Raw genomic sequence first — 26,207 nt, 5'->3', positions numbered from 1 at the left:
TTCAAACACCATCATCGAGTCTGGGTTTCCGTAACAATTACTATGAAAATTGTTAATACTTTATTATTACTTTAGCTAATAAAACTAATTCATAATATGCAATAAACCATTAAGCATTGTAGCTAGTATGAGTGTAGTAATGTTCACGTTAACACGTTATCTTGTATTACCATATATAGCCTAAATAAAAATGAATGGTTATTTGTTTTATTTCTGTACTATTATGTGCTTTTCTGTGTATAGTGAAATTGTTTTACTTAGAAATATAAATTGAAATGATTTGATATCACGAGAAAAAGAGCATCAAAAACTAGCAGGGGTGCAGTAACATGCAGTATCTTCACAAAGTTTAATTGCATAAGTTACATTTAAATGTATATACATATATTTTAAGTTTAGCAGTGAAATAAATTTACAGTGCAAATTATGGTTACTCCAGGGATGGTTGCGCATCAGAAGCTGGAAATGTCTCGCCCCTTACTTAAACTGAAAATATGATTGGTTAGCAAATATCCAATTGCATCTGAAATGAACGTTCTGATTGGTGGATCAGCTTAGTCGGACTCTCTGTATTGCCAGTGCCATCTGTTGCACTCCCTCAGCTCCGTGCGCATATAGAGAGAATCTCTGTACACTTAAGAAAACAAATCCCCAAATTCACTCTGAAAAAGTTACGGGTCAAACTACTCGTTGTTCTGGCGGCCATACGTATCATCACTTATTTCAGGTGGGCATATGCAAAATCCTAAGAAAGACAGGTTATGCCCTAGACTACACTACTGGAGGCTGGGCACAGATCATGAATGTGTTTTTAGAAATTTGATCTTCTACAAACACATTAAGAGGAAAGGTCTTACTTTTGAAGTGAATGATCCCTTTACAGACATGTGTAACAATGCACTGCTTTTGGGCAGACACATTTGTAAACAGAGCTACATGTAATCACAGAGACACAAAATTGCTGACATTTAATAAGTATAACATCTCTTAATTCTGTCCACATATAAACTGTCAGAATTCAGAACAGTACAGGCTCTGCCATTTTAGCAGATACTCAGGGTCAGATTACAAGAAAAGGATGTGAAATGCTCCTTTGCAATGCCCAGGAAGCCACATGAAAGGAAAATTTAAGATATATTGTTCTCATGCATCAGTATCTGTATAAGTCAATCCGAGCATCTATTGCATTACAATTTTTCAATCACATTCAACAAACCTCATTCAGAACACACACAGAAGGTATCGCATTACTCTACTCTGAAATAGGAGGAGGCATTATTAATTCATGAAAGTGGGTCCTCCAAATAAGTAACCTACTAATGCTTTCTTATATATATGCTGCTTTGTTTTGAGTATGCATGAAAAACGGTTTTGCACATGTAAAGGCATACAGTTTGTTCAGCTGTGCTTTTGTCAAAATGTTCCCCAGATGATCAAAGGAGCTTTTTGTAACACTGTTCACCAGCCTATTGAATTTTATAGCATGCCATAACAATAATGTACTCCTCAGAGTGTAGGAGGTTCTAACCTCATCTTTCTTTTTGTCCTCCTTTCTTTTTCGGCCTGAAGATGATATCAGCATTGGCGACTTCTCCTATTTCACAAAACACTGTTACCTTGTGATGCTTCAGGTATAAATATGTTGGGTGTCTGAGTTTGACACATTTAGAGCTTCATTCCGAACCCTGAGCATCGGCTTGAAGACATAATACAATATGGTAATGTATGATAACTTTTCTTTTTGATAACATATTAATTTAAGATATTTCTTTTAAGAACATCATATTGTAGTCTTTATGAATTTAGAGATTAACGTGAAATCTGAATTCTGTCAATTTTCAGCGTGAGTGCATTTCCGTCCATGTTGGCCAAGCTGGAGCACAGATTGGTAATGCATGCTGGGAGCTTTACTGTCTGGAGCATGGTATCCAGCCAGATGGGCAGATGCCCAGTGATAAGACAATAGGAGGAGGAGATGATTCCTTCAACACCTTCTTCAGTGAGACAGCGTCAGGGAAACATGTTCCACGTGCCATCTTTGTAGATCTGGAACCCACTGTGATTGGTACGGGAATAACTTTGACAATTGTTTAAAATGGCATGTAACGTGAGTATCACAATGATAAAATTGTAAACCTAGATGACCTTTTAGTGAATACAAATAAAATCATAACACTTTACAGTAAGGTTGTATTCATTAACAAGTTAATGCATTAGGTATTATGAAGTAACATAGAACAATATATTTATTTATTTATTTTACAGCATTGATTAATCTTGGGTAGTGTTAATTTATAGAAATACTACTGTGCATTGTTAGTTCATGTTAATTTATAATGCATTCACTAATGTTAACCTAAAGCCTACTTTAAAGGAATATTCCATATTCCATTTTCAATAAAAGTTTAGCTCAATTGACCGCATTTGTGGCATTATATTAATTACCACAAAATTTTATTTTGACTTGTCCCTCCTTTTCTTTAAAAAAAAGCAAAAATCTGGGTTACAGTGAGGTACTGTAACATTACACTGAGGCGCATTATACCACAAATGCTGTCAATTGAGCTTAACCTTAAATATTCCTTTAAATGTTAAAAATGTATTAGTATATGCAGAAATTAACATTAACCAAGATTAATGCTGTGAAATGCTCTAAAAGTATTGTTCATCGTTAATTATTGCATAAACTAACATTATATAATCTTATAGTAAAGTTTTACCAATGAAATTAAGAAATGTTAAAATGTAATACTGTCTGTTTTCCTTGCATAGACGAGGTACGGACAGGCACCTACCGCCAGCTTTTTCACCCAGAACAGCTCATCACTGGAAAAGAGGATGCTGCCAATAACTATGCCAGAGGACACTATACTATTGGCAAGGAGATCATTGATTCAGTCCTCGATCGAATCCGCAAACTGGTATTATTTCATTTGGTCTGGTTTACAATGAATCAGTTATGAAAATGTTACAGTTACTTTTTGTCAGTCAGACTAGTGCGTAGGATACAAAGAAGAGTCTTTTATTTTATTTGTTGATAAGCTCTCTTTACCACTTTCTCACAATAGACTGATCAGTGCACTGGTCTCCAAGGTTTCCTGGTATTCCACAGCTTTGGTGGAGGTACTGGCTCTGGCTTCACCTCCCTGCTGATGGAGCGTCTCTCTGTTGACTATGGCAAGAAATCCAAGCTTGAGTTTGCCATCTATCCCGCTCCTCAAGTGTCCACAGCAGTCGTGGAGCCCTACAACTCCATTCTAACCACCCACACCACCCTGGAACACTCTGATTGTGCCTTCATGGTGGACAATGAAGCCATCTATGACATCTGCCGCAAAAACCTGGACATCGAGCGTCCAACTTACACCAACCTCAACAGGCTCATTGGCCAAATTGTGTCCTCCATCACGGCCTCGCTGAGATTTGATGGAGCTCTGAATGTGGATCTCACTGAGTTCCAAACCAACCTTGTGCCCTACCCACGTATTCATTTCCCTCTGGCTACATATGCTCCAGTGATCTCTGCTGAAAAGGTTTACCATGAGCAGCTATCTGTGGCTGACATAACCAATGCCTGCTTTGAGCCTTCTAATCAGATGGTGAAATGTGATCCCCGTCATGGTAAATACATGGCCTGCTGTCTTCTGTATCGTGGAGATGTGGTGCCCAAAGATGTCAATTCTGCCATTGCTGCCATTAAGACCAAACGGTCCATCCAGTTTGTCGATTGGTGTCCAACTGGATTCAAAGTAGGCATCAACTACCAGCCCCCAACTGTGGTTCCTGGTGGAGACCTGGCTAAAGTACAGAGAGCAGTCTGCATGCTGAGTAACACCACAGCCATTGCTGAGGCCTGGGCTCGTCTAGACCACAAGTTTGACCTGATGTACGCCAAGAGAGCCTTTGTGCACTGGTATGTGGGTGAGGGAATGGAGGAAGGAGAGTTCTCAGAGGCCAGAGAAGATTTGGCAGCTCTCGAAAAGGATTATGAAGAAGTGGGCACTGACAGCATTGGAGAAGAAGAAGAGGATGGAGTGGAATTTTAAATGCTTTTTAAACTTTTGAAATCTCAGGGTAATCTGCTAAGATTTGTATCTGCTACAAATTTATCTTAGATTTTTTTAGTACTACAAAGTTACTACAAACTATTTTTCTACTTTTTGTGTCTTATGCAAAAGCTCAACTTAATATATAGTCAAATTAACTGGAGAGAATAGAATAAAACTGATCATAGATTACACAAAGTAGCTAAAAGCCTGTGGTGACAAGCTCTTTCCGAACAAATATTTGTGTTAAAAATCTGCACCCTATTCATGATATATAGTTGTTATATTTTTAAAAATGCAAAAGTGATTAAGACTTTTAGGCAAGACAGCATTTTCCACCATGACACTCTTCCCCCCCACCAGTGTCCATGCAGCACAAAAATGACCACCTGCTGTAGCTTTTATGCTTGATTCAGCTGTTTGTACATGTCTATAGACATTACTATGAGAGGCTGGATATGGTCTGTGTCATTCACTATCACTGTAGCACAGAAATTAAAGTCCTATGACAATTGGGCCTGTGTGATTGTCTCTTTTTGTACAACAAGTACTGTCATAGAAAATGTTCATCATCAATAGATCGCTTCTTGCTTTTGTAAACACATAGACAAGACATATCTGTTTTCAAATATAGGGCTACACTTTGACACAACTGTTCCCTTTTTCATAAAAAATACTTGTAAAGTAATTGCCAGTATGAAATAATACTTTCACCCTTTAGTCTTTAAACTAGTTTTTCTTCATACAGGAATCCCAAAGAATAAGGAATCTGGCTGCAAGCATAATATTACATACAACTAGTCATGATATCAGGTCTCCTCCAGTTGGTATTAGCATGTAGAAAATTTACATATAGCCTGTAAATTTCCTTGGCATTGTTCAGTATTATTGCATACCCAAAAGCAAGTAAAGGGGCCGGAAGGATTTCACAGACCTAAACTCCCAAGGGAGAGAGACTATGCTTGTGGAGAAAGGACGGCCCTTCTGCATTACTATCCTCACGCCAGCAGGCTATCCTGCTTCCTGCTAACCCCCCTCTCTTCCTCCTCCTCTTGCCTCTCTATAAAAACCCCACCTCTCCTTTCTTCTCCACATCTGCCTTCTCTTTCCGAATCCTCAAGTCGGCCTGAAGGATAAAACTGACAAGATGGTAAGAGCTGCTTGATTATAAACAACTGCATCTGTATGTACATTGTGTATATTCTTTAATACTGTGTGGAGTAAAGGCAAAGTTACGAGATTTTGGTGAACTATGCAATGTTTCAATAATTTTCATATTTTTTTTTTTTTTTTTTTTGTGCGTGTAGAAGACAAAATTAGAATCCCTGTAGTTTGGTGAAACAAGTTTTATGAAAATAATAAATTGTGTGACTTTACGCTTGGTTGAGTTTCAGTCACCGAGTTAGCTTTTCATTGTAAAGAGGATGTGGCTACGGCCTTCACAGCCCAATCCCAGACTATGACACAGATTTCAGCAGGAAACCCAGTTGCTTACTTTACCTTTTCTGAATATAACATTCTTCTATTCTGATTTGGTGGTTCTGCAGAGCCAAAATAGCACACTTACTCTCTTTCAGCTAAAGAGGACAAAAGGGGAACTACAGCATGAGAAATTAGATTGTTACTTAAAGAATGAATACATTCATGCCTTTATGACATACAGAGGAGCATTGGTAATAGATGAGCTCATGAGTGACAAAAACTGGAGCATAGCAGAATAATAGATATATCTGTTCTAGTGAAAAGTCCTGAGTGAGATATCTCTGCCTGTTACACAAAGAAAAGGGTGCAGCTGAATGGGACAGGGAGGGGGTGGATTGCCTCTAAGGAAGTCACTCAGCCTCTTCATCTGTATTCTAGAGATCTTATAACCCTGGCTAGATAATAGGGTAAAATGCATAAATATAATGTAAATTAAGCTGAATTCTTTATCGAAAAATAGATCCAAAAGCTTAGGAAAATGCATAAGGGTATTTCAATTATGGATGACTCAACCGAGGTGCAATCAAGTAAAATAACTGGCCCAGCTAAATTCCTCATTAAAAACAATGAAAGAAAAAGTAGATAGTTTAATACTAAAAGCTAGCTGGATCCTGTATCTTTAAATCTTGAGACAGTCTGATATTCCCATAAGATGTTAGAGTAGTTAGCAAAAATATTTTGGGCTGATGCATGCCATAGGCAAAATGATGTCCTGGATAAAAGGACACAATAAAGACTTCTCATTGTAATACTCAAATGGAAACACATATTTCATAAATAAATCAATATACTGCATTTGATTAATTTATTCAGTGAACAGTTACAGTTTCATCTTCCTCCTCTGTCCACAAACAGCGTGAGTGTATCTCCATGCATGTTGGCCAAGCTGGGGCCCAAATAGGAAATGCATGCTGGGAGCTTTACTGTCTGGAGCATGGTATTCAGCCGGATGGGCAGATGCCTAGTGATAAGACAATAGGAGGAGGAGATGATTCCTTCAACACCTTCTTCAGTGAAACAGGAGCAGGGAAACATGTTCCACGTGCCATTTTTGTTGATTTGGAACCCACTGTGATTGGTAAGTTAAACCTCGCCAACAGATCAGAAAATTTTAAAATCAACACATAACCAAATATATTTATGTATTGTTGGACCATTTTGATTTAATTTTAGTTATCCCTTATTTGGAGTGACTATTTGCACCCAGGTTTAAATAGCACCTGCCACATAATGTGGCCAATAGTCTATTGGAAAGATAGTAATTTACAACAATCTAACTTATAAATGTTGCTGCACTGGCTTTGGGCATAATGCTGGTTTAAACTACCTTTTCATGCGGGGGACCTGGGTTTGAACCCACTTTTGTCCAACTCTTTTTCCCATTCTGTTTCCCGTCTCCACTTACGCGGCTATTTGCACCCCAATAGTCTTGTGGAAACAAACTGTTTTAAAGACATTGCTGCAGTGGTGTTGGGCGTGACGCTGGTACTAATGTACCTTTTTGTGCGGGCGACCTGGCTTCAAATCTGCCTTTGTTCCACTCTTTTTCCCATTCTGTTTCCTGTCTCCTCTTTTAGCATTTTCTTGAATACTACTTATAATAATAAATAAAAACAAATACTGTAGAAAGGTAGTTTTACTATAGCAATGTTGTAGTAACCATTTTTATTTTTATTTTTTATTTTTTGCCATTAACCATAGTTTTCATGTAATCAGCATGGTGTTACTACAGTAATTTACATTTAAATTTGTGGTTATTCTGATTTCACTACAATTACCATGGTGATACAATGGTCACTGCAGTAAAAATTGTAAAGGAAGGTTAGGTTTAGGGGTAGGGATTGATGTAGTGTGTCTGTGGGAATAAACACCATAAACATGCTACAGTGATGTCCCATACTGTTTGTTAGTATTTAAATAGGGGTGCAAAAAGTATCTGCCATCATTTGCACCATGGTGCAAATAGCATCTGCCTTACTTATGTGTCACTGAGCATCAAAAAGAATTGGAGTTTTGATCTACTGACATATGCTGGAACAATAACTGGCTAATTTTTTTTTTTCTTCAGATGAGGTGCGCACAGGCACATATCGCCAACTCTTCCATCCTGAGCAACTAATTACTGGCAAGGAAGATGCTGCCAATAACTATGCCCGTGGTCATTACACCATTGGTAAAGAGATCATTGACCTAGTGCTGGACAGGACCCGCAAACTGGTGTGGTTTCTAAAAATTTCAACCCAGAAATATTATGAGTGCAAATTGAGTGTGACTTATAGGCATTAATGATAATGAAATATGATCAGCTAATTTCCTTTAAATCCAACAGGCTGATCAGTGCACTGGCCTTCAAGGATTCCTCATCTTCCACAGCTTTGGTGGAGGTACTGGCTCTGGCTTCACCTCCCTGCTGATGGAGCGTCTCTCTGTTGACTATGGCAAGAAATCCAAGCTTGAGTTTGCCATCTATCCCGCTCCTCAAGTGTCCACAGCAGTCGTGGAGCCCTACAACTCCATTCTAACCACCCACACCACCCTGGAACACTCTGATTGTGCCTTCATGGTGGACAATGAAGCCATCTATGACATCTGCCGCAAAAACCTGGACATCGAGCGTCCAACTTACACCAACCTTAACAGGCTCATTGGCCAGATTGTGTCCTCCATCACGGCCTCGCTAAGATTTGATGGAGCTCTGAACGTGGATCTCACTGAGTTCCAAACCAACCTTGTGCCCTACCCACGTATTCATTTCCCTCTGGCTACATATGCTCCAGTGATCTCTGCTGAAAAGGCTTACCATGAGCAGCTATCTGTGGCTGACATAACCAATGCCTGCTTTGAGCCTTCTAATCAAATGGTGAAATGTGATCCCCGTCATGGTAAATACATGGCCTGCTGTCTTCTTTATCGTGGAGATGTGGTGCCCAAAGATGTCAATTCTGCCATTGCTGCCATTAAGACCAAACGGTCCATCCAGTTTGTTGATTGGTGCCCAACTGGATTCAAAGTAGGCATCAACTACCAGCCCCCAACTGTGGTTCCTGGTGGAGACCTGGCTAAAGTACAGAGAGCCGTCTGCATGCTGAGTAACACCACAGCCATTGCTGAGGCCTGGGCTCGTCTAGACCACAAGTTTGACCTGATGTATGCCAAGAGAGCCTTTGTGCACTGGTACGTGGGTGAGGGAATGGAGGAAGGAGAGTTCTCAGAGGCCAGAGAAGATATGGCAGCTCTGGAAAAGGATTATGAAGAAGTGGGCACTGACAGCATGGGAGATGAGGATGAAGAAGGAGAAGAATGTTAAAGAGGCAAAATCACCCAAGTGTAACTGCCCTGCAAAATTAAAGTCTCATCTGACCATTATGGCTTTAGAAAAAAAAGTAACTTGAAATTCCATCTGCATTTCAATTGGTTTTCATATTTGAATAATAAAAGAAATAATGAATTATTTTGTGTATGTGTATTTTTCTCACCATTCTCAGTCATATTACCTCTTGAAAATTTGATTGTGCAGAGCAGAGACTTTAAGATTACATTGTATAAATACCATAATTTATGTATTTATTATTTCAAATAAACAGCTCTCTTTGTAACCTCTCTGCATTAAAGTGAACGTTATGTATGCTTACCACCCTCAACCAAACAGTTTGGATGAAAAACAATTAAAACACTAAGGTAAAAGACAGCCTTGCAAATACTGTATGCTTAATGATGCTGAAAAACTTTATGTAATTATACAATGTATTCATTTGTGAAGCTTTAAAGGTGCACTCAGTAACTTTTTGTTTGTGTCATCTTGGACTTACAGTGACACCTAGTGGTGTGGATGCAGCATCATTCAAAATCAACAGTTTTCAGTTACAGATGCCATTGCAGAAATTCACTGTTCACAATCAACCATGATTCATTTAATCCAAGAGTGAAAGTGTCCAATAACAAGATGGTTATTGAGATAAAGTGAGTAGTATTCAGCTGGTCATGTGATTCTAAAATGGCAGCCCCCATGAGGGCGCCCCTGTCTCATGTAGAATAAAACAGCTTAAGGTTACTGATATGACTACAGTCCTCATCTCCTGTCAGTGGTCATTATTTTATACATATGTTTCAAAATTCAATTAATTTCTTTAGGAGTAAAACTTTTTTAATGGGGAAAAAAATACTGAGTGCATCTTTAAGTTGTCCATACCTAAATGCCACCTCTTAAACAATGCTTTACTCATTATTCCCAATGAATTTCAAGGTCCCCAAAAACTTTTAAGCAAACATCAAAATGACTGGAATATTTCCATAGAGGCCACTATAACCTCCCTGAGATCCAAAATACACACCACCACAAAATTCAGTCCCTTGTGAGGTGAGATTTCCTTCCGAAGTACCAGAGGAATTGCCAGTAAGTATTGTTTTTTTAAGCCTTCAATTCTGAACAAATTCCAGCTGTTCACAATATGAAGAGCACAAAGCTCAGTCTAATTTAAAGGTGCAGTATGTAAGATTCAGAAACCCTTGTTATGAATGACACCTGTGGCCGTTAAGTGAACTGCAGCCAGCTGCCTGTTGCTCGTGCTTGCGCTCATGCTCGCACTCGTGCACACACTCCATAGGGACGCGAGCATCGGCCAAAACAATGACGTAACGTACAAAGAGACTGAATGTGATCCACCGGCATCATGCTGACAGATGAGGCAGCACAATTAAACTTACACAGTTATGATTGTTTTACTACAAACTTTGAGACTAAACTAAAACTACTTATCAGCTAACATAGCATACTGATACACACATACAGCTACATACTACCGAACTATATCAGACAGTTTACTGTTGCACTGCACTGTTACGTTGCACTATTGTATGTTTTGTATGTCATATGTTGTACTACAATCAAGAAACCAGCGTATTTGCTTAAATTTATCCTGTAAACCTGACTTTTAGTATAAAGAGAAGATCGTTGAAATTATTTGGAAGTTACGAAGCAAGGTAGCTTGCAATTCGTCAGCGTTAGCAGGCAAGATCAAGTTAGCTAAAATTACACAGATCAATCCTTATGGCACTATATTTCACATGCTTTGCAGTTATGTAAGCTTACTTGTCCAATAAAAAAAAACGGCAATTCAGGGTCGGTTTTGATCCCCAAAACCGAACGAAGGTCCCTCCAGGAATCAAATGAACCTGGAACCACCAGGAACCTGCCGATGTTCACTCTAGTTTTCGCTTGACCACGATCACATTCCCGCTTAGCCAGATGGGATTCAGTAGATAAATGTTTTTTTGGCTTCCTCGGAGTTTGTGTAGGAGTCGGTGTTGTGCTGGGAGCCGGACATTTGCTGGATTCCATCTCTAAGATAACGTTACCTAGTGTTGCAGTTTGTCGTCGCTGTTGAATAGTGGATGAGAAGCTACTGTCTGAGGCAAGGCTCTCAGGAGCGCGTATAAACGTCACATCCTTTGGATTTTCCAGGCAAAACTGACCTGCTCCCTTCACATGAAAGGGATTTTTTAAGTTGCGTTACAAGCCATTCACACATTGGCAAAAAAAAAAAAAAAAGGCGAATATTACATGAAAGTTGTAACATACTGCACCTTTAAACTGTCTTAATATTGCTTTAATATGCTTTAATTTTTTTTCTTGATTAGTAGCGCCTAATTAAGAGCACAAGAATTTTGTTGAGGACATATTAAAACAGACAGAAATTCAAAAAAAACAAATCACAAAAATGCAATAAGAGGCCCATGCCAAAAAACAAAAACAAACAAGCACGTGTAACCTTTCATATTGGAGACATAGTCATGCTCTATGATGCAAGAAAAGGGTGGTAGGCTGCAGGCAGACCTCTCTGGGCCTAAAACCATTAGTGATATGTCAGGGAAACCTTTGTCACACAAGAATCAGGATGGACTAATTTTAAAAACAAGTTATAAAATAAATCATCAAACCATACAAAGAAGGCAACAAAGAGGAAGATGCTGAAGAGTCTACACGTTTATGATCATGAAGAATTAATGAAGGGTCAATAAGTCGAGACAAAGGTGGACTAGGTGGGACAGGATCTTGAACCAAATGGGTAGGCTACTGTGCACTTGACATGGTCAGCGAGGGAGATGACATTTTCAGGAAAGTAGACAGCGTACATCAGAAAGAGAAAAATAAAAGAACAGGAGTGTGTTCCTAAAAAGAGAACAGCAAGTAGGCTTATTCATCAGGCAGAAAAAGAGCAAGACAACTAGGATGAATATAGGCAGCTGCAGTTAGTGAGGATATTTGTTATTATACATGGTGTTACTTTGATGTACCACCAGAGGGCATTGTAGATATTGCATGTGTGCACAACTAAACTACACTTGTATAGAAATCCCAGTTTATATAAATGTTATGTATGGCAGAAACAGCAGTTATAGTAGTTAATAATGTATTTTATTGTTTATTTTCATTTTTAACCTTTCTCCATTCACCTGTCATATAGGCCTAGAGGCCGCTTTTTACGATCCAATCAATTCCCAAATCAAATCCAATTATAGTAGATATTAGATATTTCATGCTAACAATATGTGCTATCCATGATTCAACGTTAAAGGTAGCTCATTCTCAAAAGAAAGCACATTTCAAACGTTGCACTTGGCTTCTTCTGGGCAGTAGTGGGCGGGGCCCGTGACGTAAACAAACACGTTCTGTTTATTCAACTGTCGCTCAGCTGATCATGACGCACCGTATTCACAGCCGAAGGACATACAGTTATAGAAGTTGGGTCTCAATTACGGTAAGCGTGGGAGTCTAACGGAATTCCGTACCCACGCGTACGTTAAAAAAGAGCGTCAGTTCCTGTGATCCGCGTCTTTGGACGGACTGTGTTGTTCCAGTGGCTTCACCGAAATAGCGCAGCCAATATCTGTTTACAGAGGCACGGCTCCTCCTGGGTGGATAAACTTCTTAAAAAGGTATTTGTTGTAATAGGAGTGGAACGCTGAGACGCGGCCATTGGCTTTGCTGGATCTCTAAAATACTGTATTTTATATGGAGTTGTGTGTTTCTGTGGGGCTATCAGGCATGTTAAATCTGCACCGCAGCTGTCAGTGGCCATATGGCCCACACAAATCGCTTTTCAAGTTTGGGCTTGAAATAACTTCACATTGTGTCCAGATTCCAGAGAGTTCCAGACATGGGCAGGCCAGACTCCAGGGAAATAACAGGCTTTATTCAGTCAGTCAGTCCAAGTCCAGCAGTTTGTGATAAACTGGGTCACCATCAGCAACAGTTCATTGAATTAGGAGTGTATTTGTAAATGAATAAACACAACATAGTCCAGTAGAGTACTCCAAGTTATACATTCTGCCGCTGAAGACCCTAGAACTTTGAATTTAACATTGATTTCCTAACATTAAAATAATTGTAAAAACCAATGCCAGCCATGTCTTAGATTCATGAAAAACACATTGCATGGCCTTCGTGGCACTGCCCAAGTTGTTGTTATGTTTGATGTCATGGCAGTTGATTTGAATGCTGGTCGTGTGAACATGACTGACTGCTTTGCAAATCATAAATGTTTATGAAACAATCTACAAATAGTTTGTGACACATTTGGATGATTTTTATTTCACTTTCACAAATGTAAGAAACAGGTGCACTGAGCTAAAGGGCGCAATGGTGGATTATTATGATGTTCTGGGAGTGTCACGAAATGCTTCTCCAGACGACATCAAGAAAGCGTAAGTTAGAACTCCCTTAAACTCCCTCATGCCGTCCCAGATGTGTGACTTTCCTTCTTCTGCAGAACACAAATGGACAGTTTTAGAAGAATATTTCAGCTCTGTAGGTTCATACAATGCAAGTGAATGGTGGCCAAAACTTTGAAGCTCCACAAAGCACATAAAGGCAGCATAAAAGAGATCCATATGACTCCAGTGGTGTAATCCATGTCTTCAGAAGTGATCTAATTGGTTTTGGGTGAGAATAGCCCCTTATATAGCTTATAAATATATTGCCGTTTCTGTCTCTTGGCACATGATTTCTAGATCGATTACACTTCCTGGTGCTTGACACATGCGCAGAGTGCTAGATGGTGCTAGGAATTGTAATAGAGTTTGAAATCATGATTGCCAATGTCAAGATTTATAGTGCAAAAGGAGTTAAATTTTGGTCTGTTCTCAACCAAAACCAGTTGGATCACTTCAGAAGACATTGATTAAACCACTTATTGTCTTATTGAGTACTTTTATGCTGCCTTTATGTGCTTTTTGGACCTTCTGAAGTCTGGTCACCATTCACTTGCATTGAATGGACAAACAGAGCTGAAATATTCTTCTAAAAATCTTTGTGTTCAGCAGAAGAAAGTCACATCTGGGATGGCATGAGGGTTAGTAAATAATGAGAGAATTTTCATTTTTAGGTGAACTTTTGCTTTAACATTGGTTTGCAGTATTGGAGTTACTTTTAAATGTTACTACATTTGTCTCTAATGGATGCAAATGAAGACTGTATTGTTTAACCATTAGTGGCTCAACAGACTGTGAAGCATATTATCCCAATTAAAAAAGGCTAATTAATAATTGAATGTCATAAGATTTCATTATGCTGCAAACTGTATCTACAAATATCTGTCTGACTTTTTGAATGCTAAGATCTTCAATAAAGCCACACTTCCAGAATTACCTTCCTATTTAACATTTATTAGCAATTTTCCAATGACTGGTCCATGACTTGTTTTGCTTTGAAATGATGTACACTGATCAGGCTACCTATTCCTGAATATCAGTTCTTAACACAACATATGAGACAATCTTGAGATGCCAGTCAAGCTAAGTTTACTTACCAGTTTATTTATGTGCGTGTATACAGTTACAGGAAACTGGCTCTGCTGTGGCACCCTGACAAAAACCCAGACAACAAGGAGGAGGCGGAGAGAAAATTCAAGGAGATAGCAGAGGCCTATGAAGTTCTTTCAGACAGTAAGATATCATATTTTAGCTCAGAAATGAATTTACATGGCTTGTTAGAAAGTGGATTAAATTGCTGTTGTGTTTTATCATTTAAAAGAAAGCAAACGGGAAGCTTATGACAGATACGGTAGATCGGACATGCCAAGCTCAGGTGAGCAAAACTTCACAGTGGTTGATACTGTCTTATTGCAACATGTGTTTATGTCAGGTCTCAAAGCTATTTTTATTTTTACATCTGTCTCCAAGGCTTTGGGAGCTCTTCATTTCATGACGACTTTCCAGGATTCACCTTCACATTCCGCAGCCCAGATGAGGTATTTCGAGAGTTCTTCGGAGGGCAGGACCCATTCGCTGACTTCTTTGGTGGGTTCTCATTGACTTAATCTGTAAATGTGCTTCTTGCTTGCCTGATCTTAAACCCCTCAGATAGACTGGTTGGGGTGTTCTCTTGGTGTAAGAATTTCCCTTCCACACGTAGAAACCGATAATTAAGGTGGTGGAAAGGGCAGATAACCGATTAATCGGCCGATAGTTTAACAACATTTATTTATAGAATGTTTTAAAAATTTCTAAGTCTTTCCTAACTATGATGGCACAGACACAGTACAAGAGTCTAAAATGAATAAAATTACAGATGCAGTTTATTCAACCAAAATCCCAATAATAATAGAATATTGTTCTAAACAAATTGTACCGTTTTCTTGATTTTAATCATTTTCTCCAAATACTACACACAAGATTAATGCTTTCAACCCAGTTAACAGAGACAACTAAATTAGTCATATTCTCAAATGCACGTCAAGTTGTCAAATCCTTTTATATTGATATCTGCTGTGTCAGTAATACATACAGCAAAGAAAATGCAATTGACAAAATTTTTCACACAACTATCATGACTTTGCTATCTATAAAAGGGGTCAAATATGAAAATTCAGAGCAAACAAACATTGAAGAAGAAGAAGAGGAAGAACAAGATGAAGAAAAGGTGCAAACTGAGAAGAGGTAGAGTGGATAAAGGAAGAGGAAAATGGAGGAAGTAGTGATGAGAAAAGGGGAAGGTTTTCTCAACTTTTTTTCAGGAGTGAGCCTTGAAAGATTTGATAGACCAAATGGAGATATATATGATGGTATAATGATGGTGAGCAGATAGAAAGAGGACAGCAGGGTGGAAGAGTAAAGTAAAGAAGACACAGAAGAGGCTCAAATGATCTGAGAGTCCCTCTGATTGATCATGTAATGAATCACGGTCTCTCTGAGTGTTCGGCCTAATGTGAGCAAATCTACAGTGACTTCAATCTCAACAAAAAAAAAAAAAAAAAAGAGGTAGAAGTCAATGTCATTATGCAGTGAAATTGAATTGTTTTGCACAATTAAGTGTCTGTTTCGTCATCTGTGTGAATTGTTTTGAGAGCATGGACTATAGTTTAGAGAAATGTGTCAAATCGATCGAGAAAAATTGTATTTTAAAGTGTCAGAGATTTGGCTAAGCGATTTTAGCCGTTCTACTTCCAAGACTGAGTTTTGAATTAGCCATGCCTTTCTTTCCAAAACCCTGCACTCCAAAGATAACAGTTGTTAAAAACATCAGCAGAAAAATAGTGCCCTTAACTGACAACCGTGATGAACAACATAGCATAAAAGTGGCAAAAAGCCACAATAATTCGCTGTAACTACAACACTATAAGAACGTGCAAAATAATTGACAGGCGGAAAGCGTCAGTGACCGCGGCCCATGGACACATTTTTGTTTGTTGTTTAAAGAGTCTAGAGCTGTTACAGAGATCGGTGAGATATTTCACTTATTTCATTAATATCTTTCAGGGACTTTTGAATGTATGATTTTTTGCATACCTTTCTATAAAAAAAAAGAAAGAAAATTGGCTTGGTGGACAGCCAGTCTCTCCAGAGATGTTCGATTGGGTTCATGTCTGGGCTCTGGCTGGGCCACTCATGGACATTCACAGAGTTTGCCATAAAACCCAGATCTGTGGAGTGTTGCAGTGATGGTTGTCTTTCTGCAAGTTTCTCATCTCCACACATGATCTCTGGAGCTCGACCAGAGTGACCATCGAGTTTTGGTCACCTCTCTTACCAAGGCCCTCCTCCCCCGATTGCTCAGTTTGGCTGGGCGGCCAGCTCTAGGAAGAGTCCTGGTTGTTCCAAACTTCTTCCATTTAAGAATTATGGAGGCCACTGTGCTCTTAGGAACCTACAATGCAGCCATATATATATATATATTGTAGCCTTCCCCAGATCTGTGCCTTCGACACAATCCTGTCTCTGTGCTCTGCAGGCAGTTCCTTTGACCTCATGGCTTAGTTTTTGCTCTGATATGCATTTTCAGCTGTGAGACCTTATATAGACAGGTGTGTGCCTTTCCAAATAATGTCCAATCAATGGAATTTGCCACAGATGGACTCCAATCAAAGTGTAGAAACATCTCATAGATGATCCAGAGAAATGGGATGCACCTGAGCTAAATTTCAAGTGTCATGGCAAAGGGTCTGAATACTTATGTCAATGTGATATTTCAGTTTTTTTCTTTTTAATATATTTGCAGTTATCAAAAATATGTATTTTTGCTTTGTCATTATGGGGTATAGAGTGTAGATTGATGTGAATTTTTTTTAAAAAATAATTTAAAGCATTTTAGCATAAAGCTGCAACGTAAAAGAAATATGAAAAAAATGAAGGGGTCTGAATACTTTCTTAATGCAATGTAGATATTTTACCAGATGAGGTTTAATGAGGAATATTTTTCAAAAGATAATGAAGTTGGAGTCACAATGTTTGTACTGAAAGAGCACGTTTCCTTACACTTGCATTTTTCTTTGTATGCCTTCACCTTATATTAGAACACTTGATTATCTAATCAACATAACAAAATATGCATTGAAGTGAGGATAAAAAATATAGATGAATATTGGCAATGATGGAATATTTAGATAGGAAAAAGTCCCCACGAGGTGTCTTTTTGTTTTTAAATTATTATTTTTTTTAATTACATTTTTATTTCACCTCTGTAGAATCCCCCAGTGCCACGGAGGAATAATAAAATAAAAAAAACTATCGACAACTATCGGCATAGTTTTTGCCAGTAACCGGTTGTTCCATAGCAACTATTGGCACTGATTAATCACTAAAAACTATATATTGATCTATCTTGATTAACTACACCACTAAAATGGAGAAAATAGCCACAAAGATTTTTAATTGTCCAGCCAAATGTGTTGTACATGCACACCTAGTATTGTACTGATTAGTAGATAAGAGCATGAATCTGAAAATAGCTGAGCTGTCTGTCACATGATGGATCACAATCTAGACTACTAAGAGACCCGATGTTGGTCATAACACAATTTTGATTAAATGTGTAGTTACTACGTTTCACCTTTGCATGGCAGCATTGTTATCACAACAAGCTCATCACATTCTCCCTTGATCTCTGCTTCAATGTCTCACTTGCCTTATCCACTTTAACTCTCTCTCATTCTCTACCTCCTCCTACTTTCCTATTAGATGATTTACCATTTGGTGGAATGCACAGTGGGTTTCACAGCTCCTCCAGGCTTGGGACCAGTCGCCTCTTCTCATTTCCCTCAGCAAATGGTTTGTTTTTAAACTGGTCTTCACACTGGTCTGCATTATGTATATCTGGATCTTAATTAAGACTTAATTCAGGTTAACTTTGCTTTAAATGTATTATATCTTGTTAACACCAAGAAATCAAAAGGGAGATGAAAAAGACATTTGCTAAGAACATCATTCTCAGCTAGATTAGAACATATTGATATGATAATGTTGCCTGAAGTACTTTGTGACAATTATTTTAAATTCATTATGAGCTGCATTTGTTTTATCTCTGACACCAACAGTTGACTTCACCTCCTTCTCTTCTTCAATGGGAGGGATGGGCAGCATGGGAGGGGCAAACTTCAAGTCTGTTTCTACTTCCACTCGTATTGTCAACGGAAAACGGATCACCACAAAAAAGTCAGTTTGCTTCTTTTTATGCTGATTATGTTTACCGTTACCCTTTTTCCGTATGCAATGTAATCCAATAATGTAAAACGCTGTCTTTTATTTGAAATAATCTCAACCCACTTAAAAAATCTGCACTTTACATTGTCATTTTTAATTATAGATAATATTGTTTTGTTATTAATTTTGATAATAATGGGAAATTCAATGCAGTTGATATAGAATAGTACTAGATACTTTATATACTTTGCCATACAGCAAGAGCCAGACCTACAGAAAGTCACAGTAATTCAAGTTCTTTTATATATTTTAAATTCACTGTGTTAAACAGGGTCACAGAAAATGGACAGGAGAGAACAGAGGTTGAGGAGGACGGGGTTCTGAAATCTATCCTAATCAATGGTAATTTTATTTTACCTTTTAATAATAATAATATGCAACTAGATATAGGAAAGCGAGACTGGGGGCAATTTTCATTTATTTTTCATCAAGTTGCAACACACCAGCGTCTTGTGTTATATCAATATTATGGATGTCTCCCAGTGTGAATATTTTAATGGCAGTATAACCGTTGGCACATAAATATGTTTTCTAAAAATGTTACAATTGCCGCCAGCCTCCCCTTTATTACATTTTACACTAGCCTCTTGATTTTCCTAATATCTACAACACACGTGTCATGTGTTCATGTAGAAGTGATCTGACATTCAGCTGTGTTTGTATGTGCAGGTGTGGAGGATGAGATGGCCTTAGCTTTAGAACTGAGACGTAGAGAGCAGCCGGGTCAGCCTTCCAGACAGCCACTGCTCCGGCCCCCCAACAACAGCTCTCCAAACCCTGCCCTGCGCTCCTTCAGTGCTGCCCCTTTCTATAAATGTCCTGATGCCAGCGAAGATGAGGATGACGAAGACCTGCAAATGGCACTGGCCTACAGCTTGTCGGAGATGGAGGCCCAGGAGCGGGCAGAGGACATGATCTCAGGTGCTGGGGGAGGGATGGTGAAGCAAACAAGGGGTGATGGTAGCGGTGAATGTGGGAATGTCACTCAGAAAATCAAATCTGAGAGGGCCGGGACAGATGATTCAGCACCCAGCACCCCCTGTTCTCCAGAGGATAGAGTAGCAGATAAGGGACAGGCTAGGGGTTCCAAACATTTGCATCCAGAGAGTGTTGTTGTGAAGGAGAGTGAAAAAACAGTGGCCAATGGGACTAATATGATCAAAAAGAGGAGAAAGTGTCATTGTGTGGTCTGTTAGTAAGCGTGTGTGGAATAATCTTGCTTGTTGAACTTGTGTGATGTTAGCAGTGTGTTAGCCCTATGTTCATCTGGTGTGTTTTTGATACTTCCTGAAGCGTTGGACTGTGCCTTGACTTATATATCTCTGTTTCTTGTGGCAGGGCTTATGGCATTGCGCAAGGATGACTGTGCTGATTTTGTATATTCTTGCCTTGAGGTATAAATAACAGATGCCAAAATGTGTTTACTCGCCACAAAGAAATCTGCTTAATACACAGACTACAGGTAAAGCCGGTGCCACACTAGCAGACTCGATTTTACACTTGCTGACTGTTTTGCTGATATCTAGCTTTCTTCAGTCAGAGATATGACACACTTGCTGATATAAAATAGAGTGGTGACAAACATGCCAACTCACTGCAACTCTCTCTCTGATTCCCTTTCACATGGAGCTCACTGAAATAACAACAGGAGTGTTGTGGCTCTGCTTTCTGAATGGGAAAAAAAACAAAAGGCAGGAAAAACGCTTTCTGAAAGAATCACTATGGATTACTCTTGCGTTTGTGATAATATGCTTCTGAGTGTGATAAAACTCAGCTTCACATCTTGTCAGTTCTTCAGTAAAAGAAACATATTGGTCTCTTGACGAGAATGCAAGAGCATTGATATTTTCAAGCAAGCTTGATGTGCCTTTTCAGTTTTTGAAGCCATTAACTCGGAGGGAGTCCCGTCAGTCGAGTGATTAATGACCTCCCGTTGAGAGACACTAATGCACATTTAGTCTCCCTCCGCTTGGCCGGCTGAAAATCACTGGAAAAATCGGCTAGTATGGCACCGGCTTAATACATACTAAATGTTGAATAATTAAAGGTGTTGTAAGCAGTTTTTTTTAGAAGGATACAGCTGCAAGCCATGCTCCAAATAGGGGCGGGAGCTCCAAACCAACAGCGAAGACATACAGAGCTTCCAACCTGTCCTTTTCCCTAACTCTATCCATGTCTCGCCCCCTTTTGGAGTTGGACCAACCCCCTTCTGGAGTTACCCCGCCCTCTTTTGGTGATTAATTCCACCCCCATTTGGAGATCTCCAGGCTGCAGCTATACCTACTTGAGTTTTTTTTTTTTTTTTTAGAACCATGCATAAAATGACCCTACTACCTGACACATTGCATTGAAATAGGTTTTCTAAAAAACACACATCTCTGTGACAAATATGGGCTCTTTAAACAGCTAAAAAAAGCAATATTAGCTCGTATCAGTATTAGCAAATAAAAAAAAAACGCCAGCCATACGGTAGTCAGTCAGAAATGCTCTCTGCCTATGAATCGTTTTTCTCAGTCAGGCAACAGGCATGTTATTAAAGGTGCACTCCTTATATCATGAGCACTCACATGAGATTAAGACTTAAGTCATATTTGTAACCTTATAAATGCTGTTTTATTCTACTTGGAGTGGGTCCTCTCATGGGGGCTGCCATGTAAGGATCACCTGACCAGCTGAATACTTCTCGCTTAATCTCAGTAACCGTCCTGTTATTGAACACTTTCACTCATGGTTTAAGTTAATAATGGCTGACTGTGAATTGACTAAAAACTATTGTGTTTTGAATTATGTTGCATCCTTGCCCCTAGATGTGCATGTCCAAGATGACGTAAAAAAAAAAAAAAAAAAAAAAAATAGACTGAATGCACCTTTGAAGTTAGCAAAATAGTTGAAGGTAGCAGAACAGCTGAAATTGCTTAAAGCACCTTTAAATGCAGTATTAAATATGAAATTTTGCTGCCAAATGAAGATGAATGCTCTGCCCTTAAAGTTCCATTCAAATAAAATATATAAAATTGCAGCTGAGCAAGTTGAGAGTTTTTCAGTTGCTTCAATTGTTTCAAGTGCCTCATTCCTGTTGTATTTTTTGAGATTAAGTTTTTTTTTTTTTTTTTTTTTTTATAAAAGCAATCGTACCAATATGAAATTTCCCCCCGATTAATTTGAAAAGAGTTATAAACTTTTGCACAAAAAATATTTCAAGATTGTCACAATCTCTGAGGGCTAATTCAGTACATAAAGATTTCAAACTCTTCGAACTTAGGCATTTAAAAGATTGTAGATCCCAATTTTTTTCAGTTCATTAGAATGTGCCAAATAACTGATTGACAACGACCCTAATTTCTAGTTTTATATGCATCAAATTGTTCAATTGCATGACTGTGGTTGCCAGTGCCATATTTCATGTGTCAGCTCATGTACAGGTTAGCCAAAAAAGCACATTTTAATTATTGTTGCTTGCCTGTGTAGTTTCCTTCATAAAAGCCAGCAGGTGTGTGATGTGAAATGAACTATCAAAACTTTAATAAATGAACATTTGTTGTGCTTAAACACTAGACAAAGGACAAAACGTTAGAATGTTCTGCCATGCCAATGTTAATGAAACAAGTTATTTTGTGTAATTATATAAACTGTAAAGCAAAAACAGTTTATTTACAAAAATCTTTGCTCTTCTATGTTTGAAAATGTTATGCGAGACGGCATGGTTGTCTCAATTCAGGAGTATCCTAATTTGGTGCTCAGAAAGTGATATTTAAATGACTAAATTGTTAATAAATGCTGTTTTAATCATTGTCAACCTGAAGCTGTTGATACTACTGTAAGAAACAATAAACTCTAATAAATCAGTTTTGGCCATAAGCATTTATTTTTTAGAACATAGAAAGTATTTTTGATAACGATTTTGTTATGTTTGTCCATTTGCTTCCTTCAGCTCAACTGTATCTTTGTCCACTTGTAATGAGGGGTAGTAGCTCTAAATAAACTATGTCTTTAATTGTGATTTGACAAAAAAAAAACAAAAAAAAAAAAACATGTAAAATGTAATTTACAAGCTGACAGGCTTTGCTCCTGTCTCCTTCACGAGATCATAACATTGCTTTTATTTATTATTTGCAAGGCTAAACCTAATGAAGTTTTGTCATGGGAGTTGTAATTTGCAAGATGCAAAAGATTGAATCCCTTTCTTAACTCTGCAAGAGATTTACTTATTGCTGCAATCCAGTTTTCTGCTTGTCTCGCTGTATGCACTGAAATCATATATCATTGCATGATTACATATCTATTTTAATTTGTGCAAAAAAGCAATAAATAAAAAATTAGCAGGCACTACTCTAGACTCAAACTTATGAACAATCCTCATAATAATACTTGATTCATCCATCTGCCCTCAACAGGTAAAGCGTTCCCTGGTGCTCTGCTCTTTCTTTTTGCCTCTCTGTCTCTCTCTTTGCCTGGCACTCCTGCTGCTCTGACCCTTTTCAAAGTGTTATTTGGAAAAACCCCAGGCAACACTACATAAAGGTCAATAATGTACGTGCTGAGTATGCATGTGTATTTGTGTATGAATGTGTGTTCAGCCTTGGGGAAGACTGGATTTTTTTTCTTTTCTTACATGATTATATTGCTGTCCTGCACTGATCAGAAAAAGTGGCTAATGAAAGAATTCCAGTGTCTTATGGACAAAATTCTTTAGTTACATTTTTAATAATAATGAATGAAACAATCACAATATGAATGTCTGGCAGCACTATATTTGAGAATTTAAAATCTTCATAACATTTCATGATAAAGGTTTATTATATTTTCAGAAAGGTTTCCTGTGTATTATTTAAAATATCTGAATTTGATCATTATTCTGCAAGTCTTCTAATAACATAAATCCACCAAAGCATACTTTGGTGGGTATTTCATTTGTGATTTAAAGGTGAAGTATGTCATTTTTAAGCCACTAGAGGCACAAAACAGAATTGCAGAAATAATGAGTGTTTTAAAACGCTCTCCCCATCTTCCGTTAGTCGGGCAAACACAAACAAATAGTCCTTTCCCTAACTCACACCATTGGTTGAGCCTGGCTGATCTACAGTATCTTTGCATATTAAGACCTAGACAGGAGAAAGTATTTTAACATTAAAAAAATTACACACTTCACCTTTAACATTTTTCATATTGTTAATGAATAGGAGCAGTCTGCATTGTCATTATGACAGAGAGAGGATGGTATGAAAAGTCACACACATCAACCAGTGCTGCTACACAGATTGACGTTTAATTCAGAACCATTTATAAACGATAGTCATATATTTCTCTCTCTTTTTTTGTATCATTTTCTAAACATTTGCAACAGGAACAGACAAAAACAGCTCTTAGTGAATTATTTACAGTGATCACACAACATAAAAGCTGCACTAGACATTAAGAATGTGAAAGCACTGAACGTTTTTACAGGAACATGATGACGTGACTGTGCATATACTATGTGCTCATGTAAGACAGCATGAGACGTGTTTTTTATTTTACACATTTGATATATGAATTGCATTTTTGGCCATTCCAAGGTAGAGAAAGCATTTGGAGAACATAAAAGTAAATGTAGAGAGACTGCATTTGCAACATCAAACATTACTTGTAAAAAAGACAACACTATACTGTCAATCATCAAGAATTAGGTCACTTTAAATTACTGCAGTGTGTAGAATGATAATGTCACATAAAGCAACTGTTCTCCCTGAAACACAGTAAGGACTGAAGAATTTGGCCCCTGTAAAATATTTCCAGTATACAGAAATTTCTTTAAATTTAAATTTCTGACGTGAAGTGCACAAAAACAGAAATATGTAAGCAGTGTAATAGGGACACAGTGGGATGTGGCTCACTGAGGAAGGGCTTTCAGAATGGCATTCACCTCTTCTGCCACAGCTGTCAGGGCAAACTCAAACTGGTCCTGAGGAGAGAAACAAGCAAACACGCACTCTTTAAGAGGCTCTTGTAAACAAACACAAACATGCACGACCACCAGGTTATTACAGTTTTGAATTTTTAATTAAGTTTTAATTTCTACTGTACTTTCAATTTTATAATATACTGTGTATCTAAAGCTAAAATGAATTTTTGTCCATTGTTGGCACAAAGATGGTTTTTCAATAGTTTTTCCAATTATGTTTTCTATTTTTATTTTTCATTTTAGTTTTCACTAATGATGATAAGGCTACCCACATGCTGAAATCATCTAAAATAACACTTTGCACATACCTTAGTGCGTACCATACTTGGTCTCTGATCACGAATATGCTCCAGTGTCGCAGCAATATCAATCTCCTTCACGCCTGAAAACATACAAACAGCCTGTGAGCATACAGTGCATGCATGGTGTACTGAAATAAAGTAGCTAGTGACTGTTTAGAGTTTACATTTGCAACAAGTAATGAGGTGCTTACCTTTCGCCATTCGGTTAAGTACCATGTCAATAAGAATGTAGGTGCCAGTTCTGCCAGTACCATCACTGTTTGAAACAGGAAACGCAATTTTCATTTACTGTAAATGATTCAATTGCTATGAAAACAGTAATGACAAAACACACTAACAGACTGAGTCTGAGACACATATTGCTGCTGTTTACCTGCAGTGCACAATGATTGGGCAGGAGCGTCCTCTGTAGCACTTGTTAACTTTCCTGAAGAAAAAAAAGATGCATAAGCATTGAAAAACGGAGGAAAGACAGAGAGAAATAAAAATTTAAAGAAACTGGGCATGTCATAATGAGCACAATTTTCAATTTGTCATGCCCTACGATTCACTATTCTGTCAACAGAGGAGATAAAGGAACGATACATCAGTCTGTTTTCAAGGGCAGGGGAAGGAGGAAGGGGAGAGAGGCGATGGAGCATCCGTTAAGCCTCACTCCTGCTGCACTCACACCTACCAATGATCATTTTTGTGACTATGCAACTGGACCCAGACTACTAGCTGCAAATCACAAAAATGACACTGGGAGGTGTGCTACGTCCAGGGACCTACCGATCTCCATCACAGGCAGAGAGATTATTGGAATGAGGAGAGAGAGGGTGAGGGCAAAGCAGGGCCAGTGGAGCATGTAGAGCACAATCAGGGAAAGTCCAAAGTGCAGAGGCATTCAGGGGTGAGGAATCTTCAAGGTTGTGAAAACATCCACAGATTTAAGGAAACCATAGCATGAAGCAGACCTTCATACAGTATCAGGGTTAGGGTTTGTTATAGTCAGATATGGATGAACCATTTGTGTATGTGTCAGTGGGGAGTGATGTTTATTAAACACCAAGTTTATACATTTTCTAACATTTGTTTTTTTTTACATTGCTTCAAAAATATTGACGACAATAATACAGTAATAACAATGTTACCTGTATCTTTTATTTGTTATTACTAGCTGCTGTTAGGCTATTATTAAAGGTGCACTAAGTAATTTTTTCCCCATTAAAAAAGTTTTACTCCTAAAGAAATAAATTGAATTTTGAAACATATGTATAAAATCTTGACCACTCACATGAGATGAGGACTCTAGTCATATCAGTAACCTTATAAATGCTGTTTTATTCTACATGGGGCAGGGGCGCCCTCATGGGGGCTGCCATTTTAGAATCACATGACCAGCTGAATACTACTCACTTTATCTCAATAACCATTTTGTTATTGGACACTTGCTGATTTAGTGTTGGTTTTTAAGATTTT

General features: G+C 38.2%; 4 protein-coding genes across 7 annotated transcripts in view; 3 read left to right on the top strand and 1 right to left on the bottom strand.

The window, feature by feature from the left end:
- The first annotated feature begins 1,609 nt into the window (after positions 1-1,609).
- On the top strand, positions 1,610-4,557 carry LOC127448464 (tubulin alpha chain-like). The gene is made up of 4 exons (XM_051710998.1): positions 1,610-1,718; positions 1,843-2,065; positions 2,773-2,921; positions 3,069-4,557. The coding sequence occupies exons 1-4, from the start codon at positions 1,716-1,718 to the stop codon at positions 4,044-4,046; spliced, it is 1,353 nt and encodes a 450-aa protein (XP_051566958.1). The 5' UTR covers positions 1,610-1,715; the 3' UTR covers positions 4,047-4,557.
- Positions 4,558-5,061: 504 nt separating this feature from the next.
- Positions 5,062-8,979, top strand: LOC127448463 (tubulin alpha chain-like). Its single transcript, XM_051710997.1, has 4 exons — positions 5,062-5,196; positions 6,384-6,606; positions 7,597-7,745; positions 7,858-8,979. Exons 1-4 carry the CDS (start codon positions 5,194-5,196, stop codon positions 8,833-8,835), a joined length of 1,353 nt encoding a protein of 450 aa, XP_051566957.1. The 5' UTR covers positions 5,062-5,193; the 3' UTR covers positions 8,836-8,979.
- Positions 8,980-12,224: 3,245 nt separating this feature from the next.
- LOC127448467 (dnaJ homolog subfamily B member 6-like) lies at positions 12,225-22,349 on the top strand. Of its 3 annotated transcripts, none has more exons than XM_051711004.1 (9): positions 12,225-12,464; positions 13,146-13,232; positions 14,362-14,471; positions 14,560-14,613; positions 14,709-14,825; positions 17,982-18,071; positions 18,338-18,455; positions 18,775-18,845; positions 19,173-22,349. In XM_051711004.1, exons 2-9 carry the CDS (start codon positions 13,168-13,170, stop codon positions 19,697-19,699), a joined length of 1,152 nt encoding a protein of 383 aa, XP_051566964.1. In that variant the 5' UTR covers positions 12,225-12,464; positions 13,146-13,167; the 3' UTR covers positions 19,700-22,349. The 3 variants fall into 3 exon arrangements, with proteins under 3 accessions (XP_051566964.1, XP_051566963.1, XP_051566965.1); XM_051711003.1 differs by having other exon boundaries at positions 13,140-13,232; XM_051711005.1 differs by lacking the exon at positions 13,146-13,232.
- Positions 22,350-23,188: 839 nt separating this feature from the next.
- LOC127448456 (receptor-type tyrosine-protein phosphatase-like N) overlaps positions 23,189-26,207 on the bottom strand; it is a 33,541-nt gene continuing 30,522 nt past the window's right edge. For both annotated transcript variants that reach the window (XM_051710983.1, XM_051710984.1), the window contains 4 exons: positions 25,120-25,173; positions 24,938-25,002; positions 24,753-24,826; positions 23,189-24,444 (listed from right to left, as the gene is read on the bottom strand). In XM_051710983.1, coding sequence (XP_051566943.1) covers positions 24,373-24,444; positions 24,753-24,826; positions 24,938-25,002; positions 25,120-25,173 — 265 coding nt within the window. In that variant the 3' untranslated portion in view covers positions 23,189-24,372. The remainder of the gene's footprint in view (positions 24,445-24,752; positions 24,827-24,937; positions 25,003-25,119; positions 25,174-26,207) is intronic.

This window comes from Myxocyprinus asiaticus, chromosome 11 (genome assembly GCF_019703515.2).
Source record: "Myxocyprinus asiaticus isolate MX2 ecotype Aquarium Trade chromosome 11, UBuf_Myxa_2, whole genome shotgun sequence".
Taxonomy (NCBI): Eukaryota; Metazoa; Chordata; class Actinopteri; order Cypriniformes; family Catostomidae; genus Myxocyprinus; species Myxocyprinus asiaticus.
Note: the sequence above shows the minus strand (reverse complement) of the source record. Positions and strands in the feature narration are given on the sequence as shown.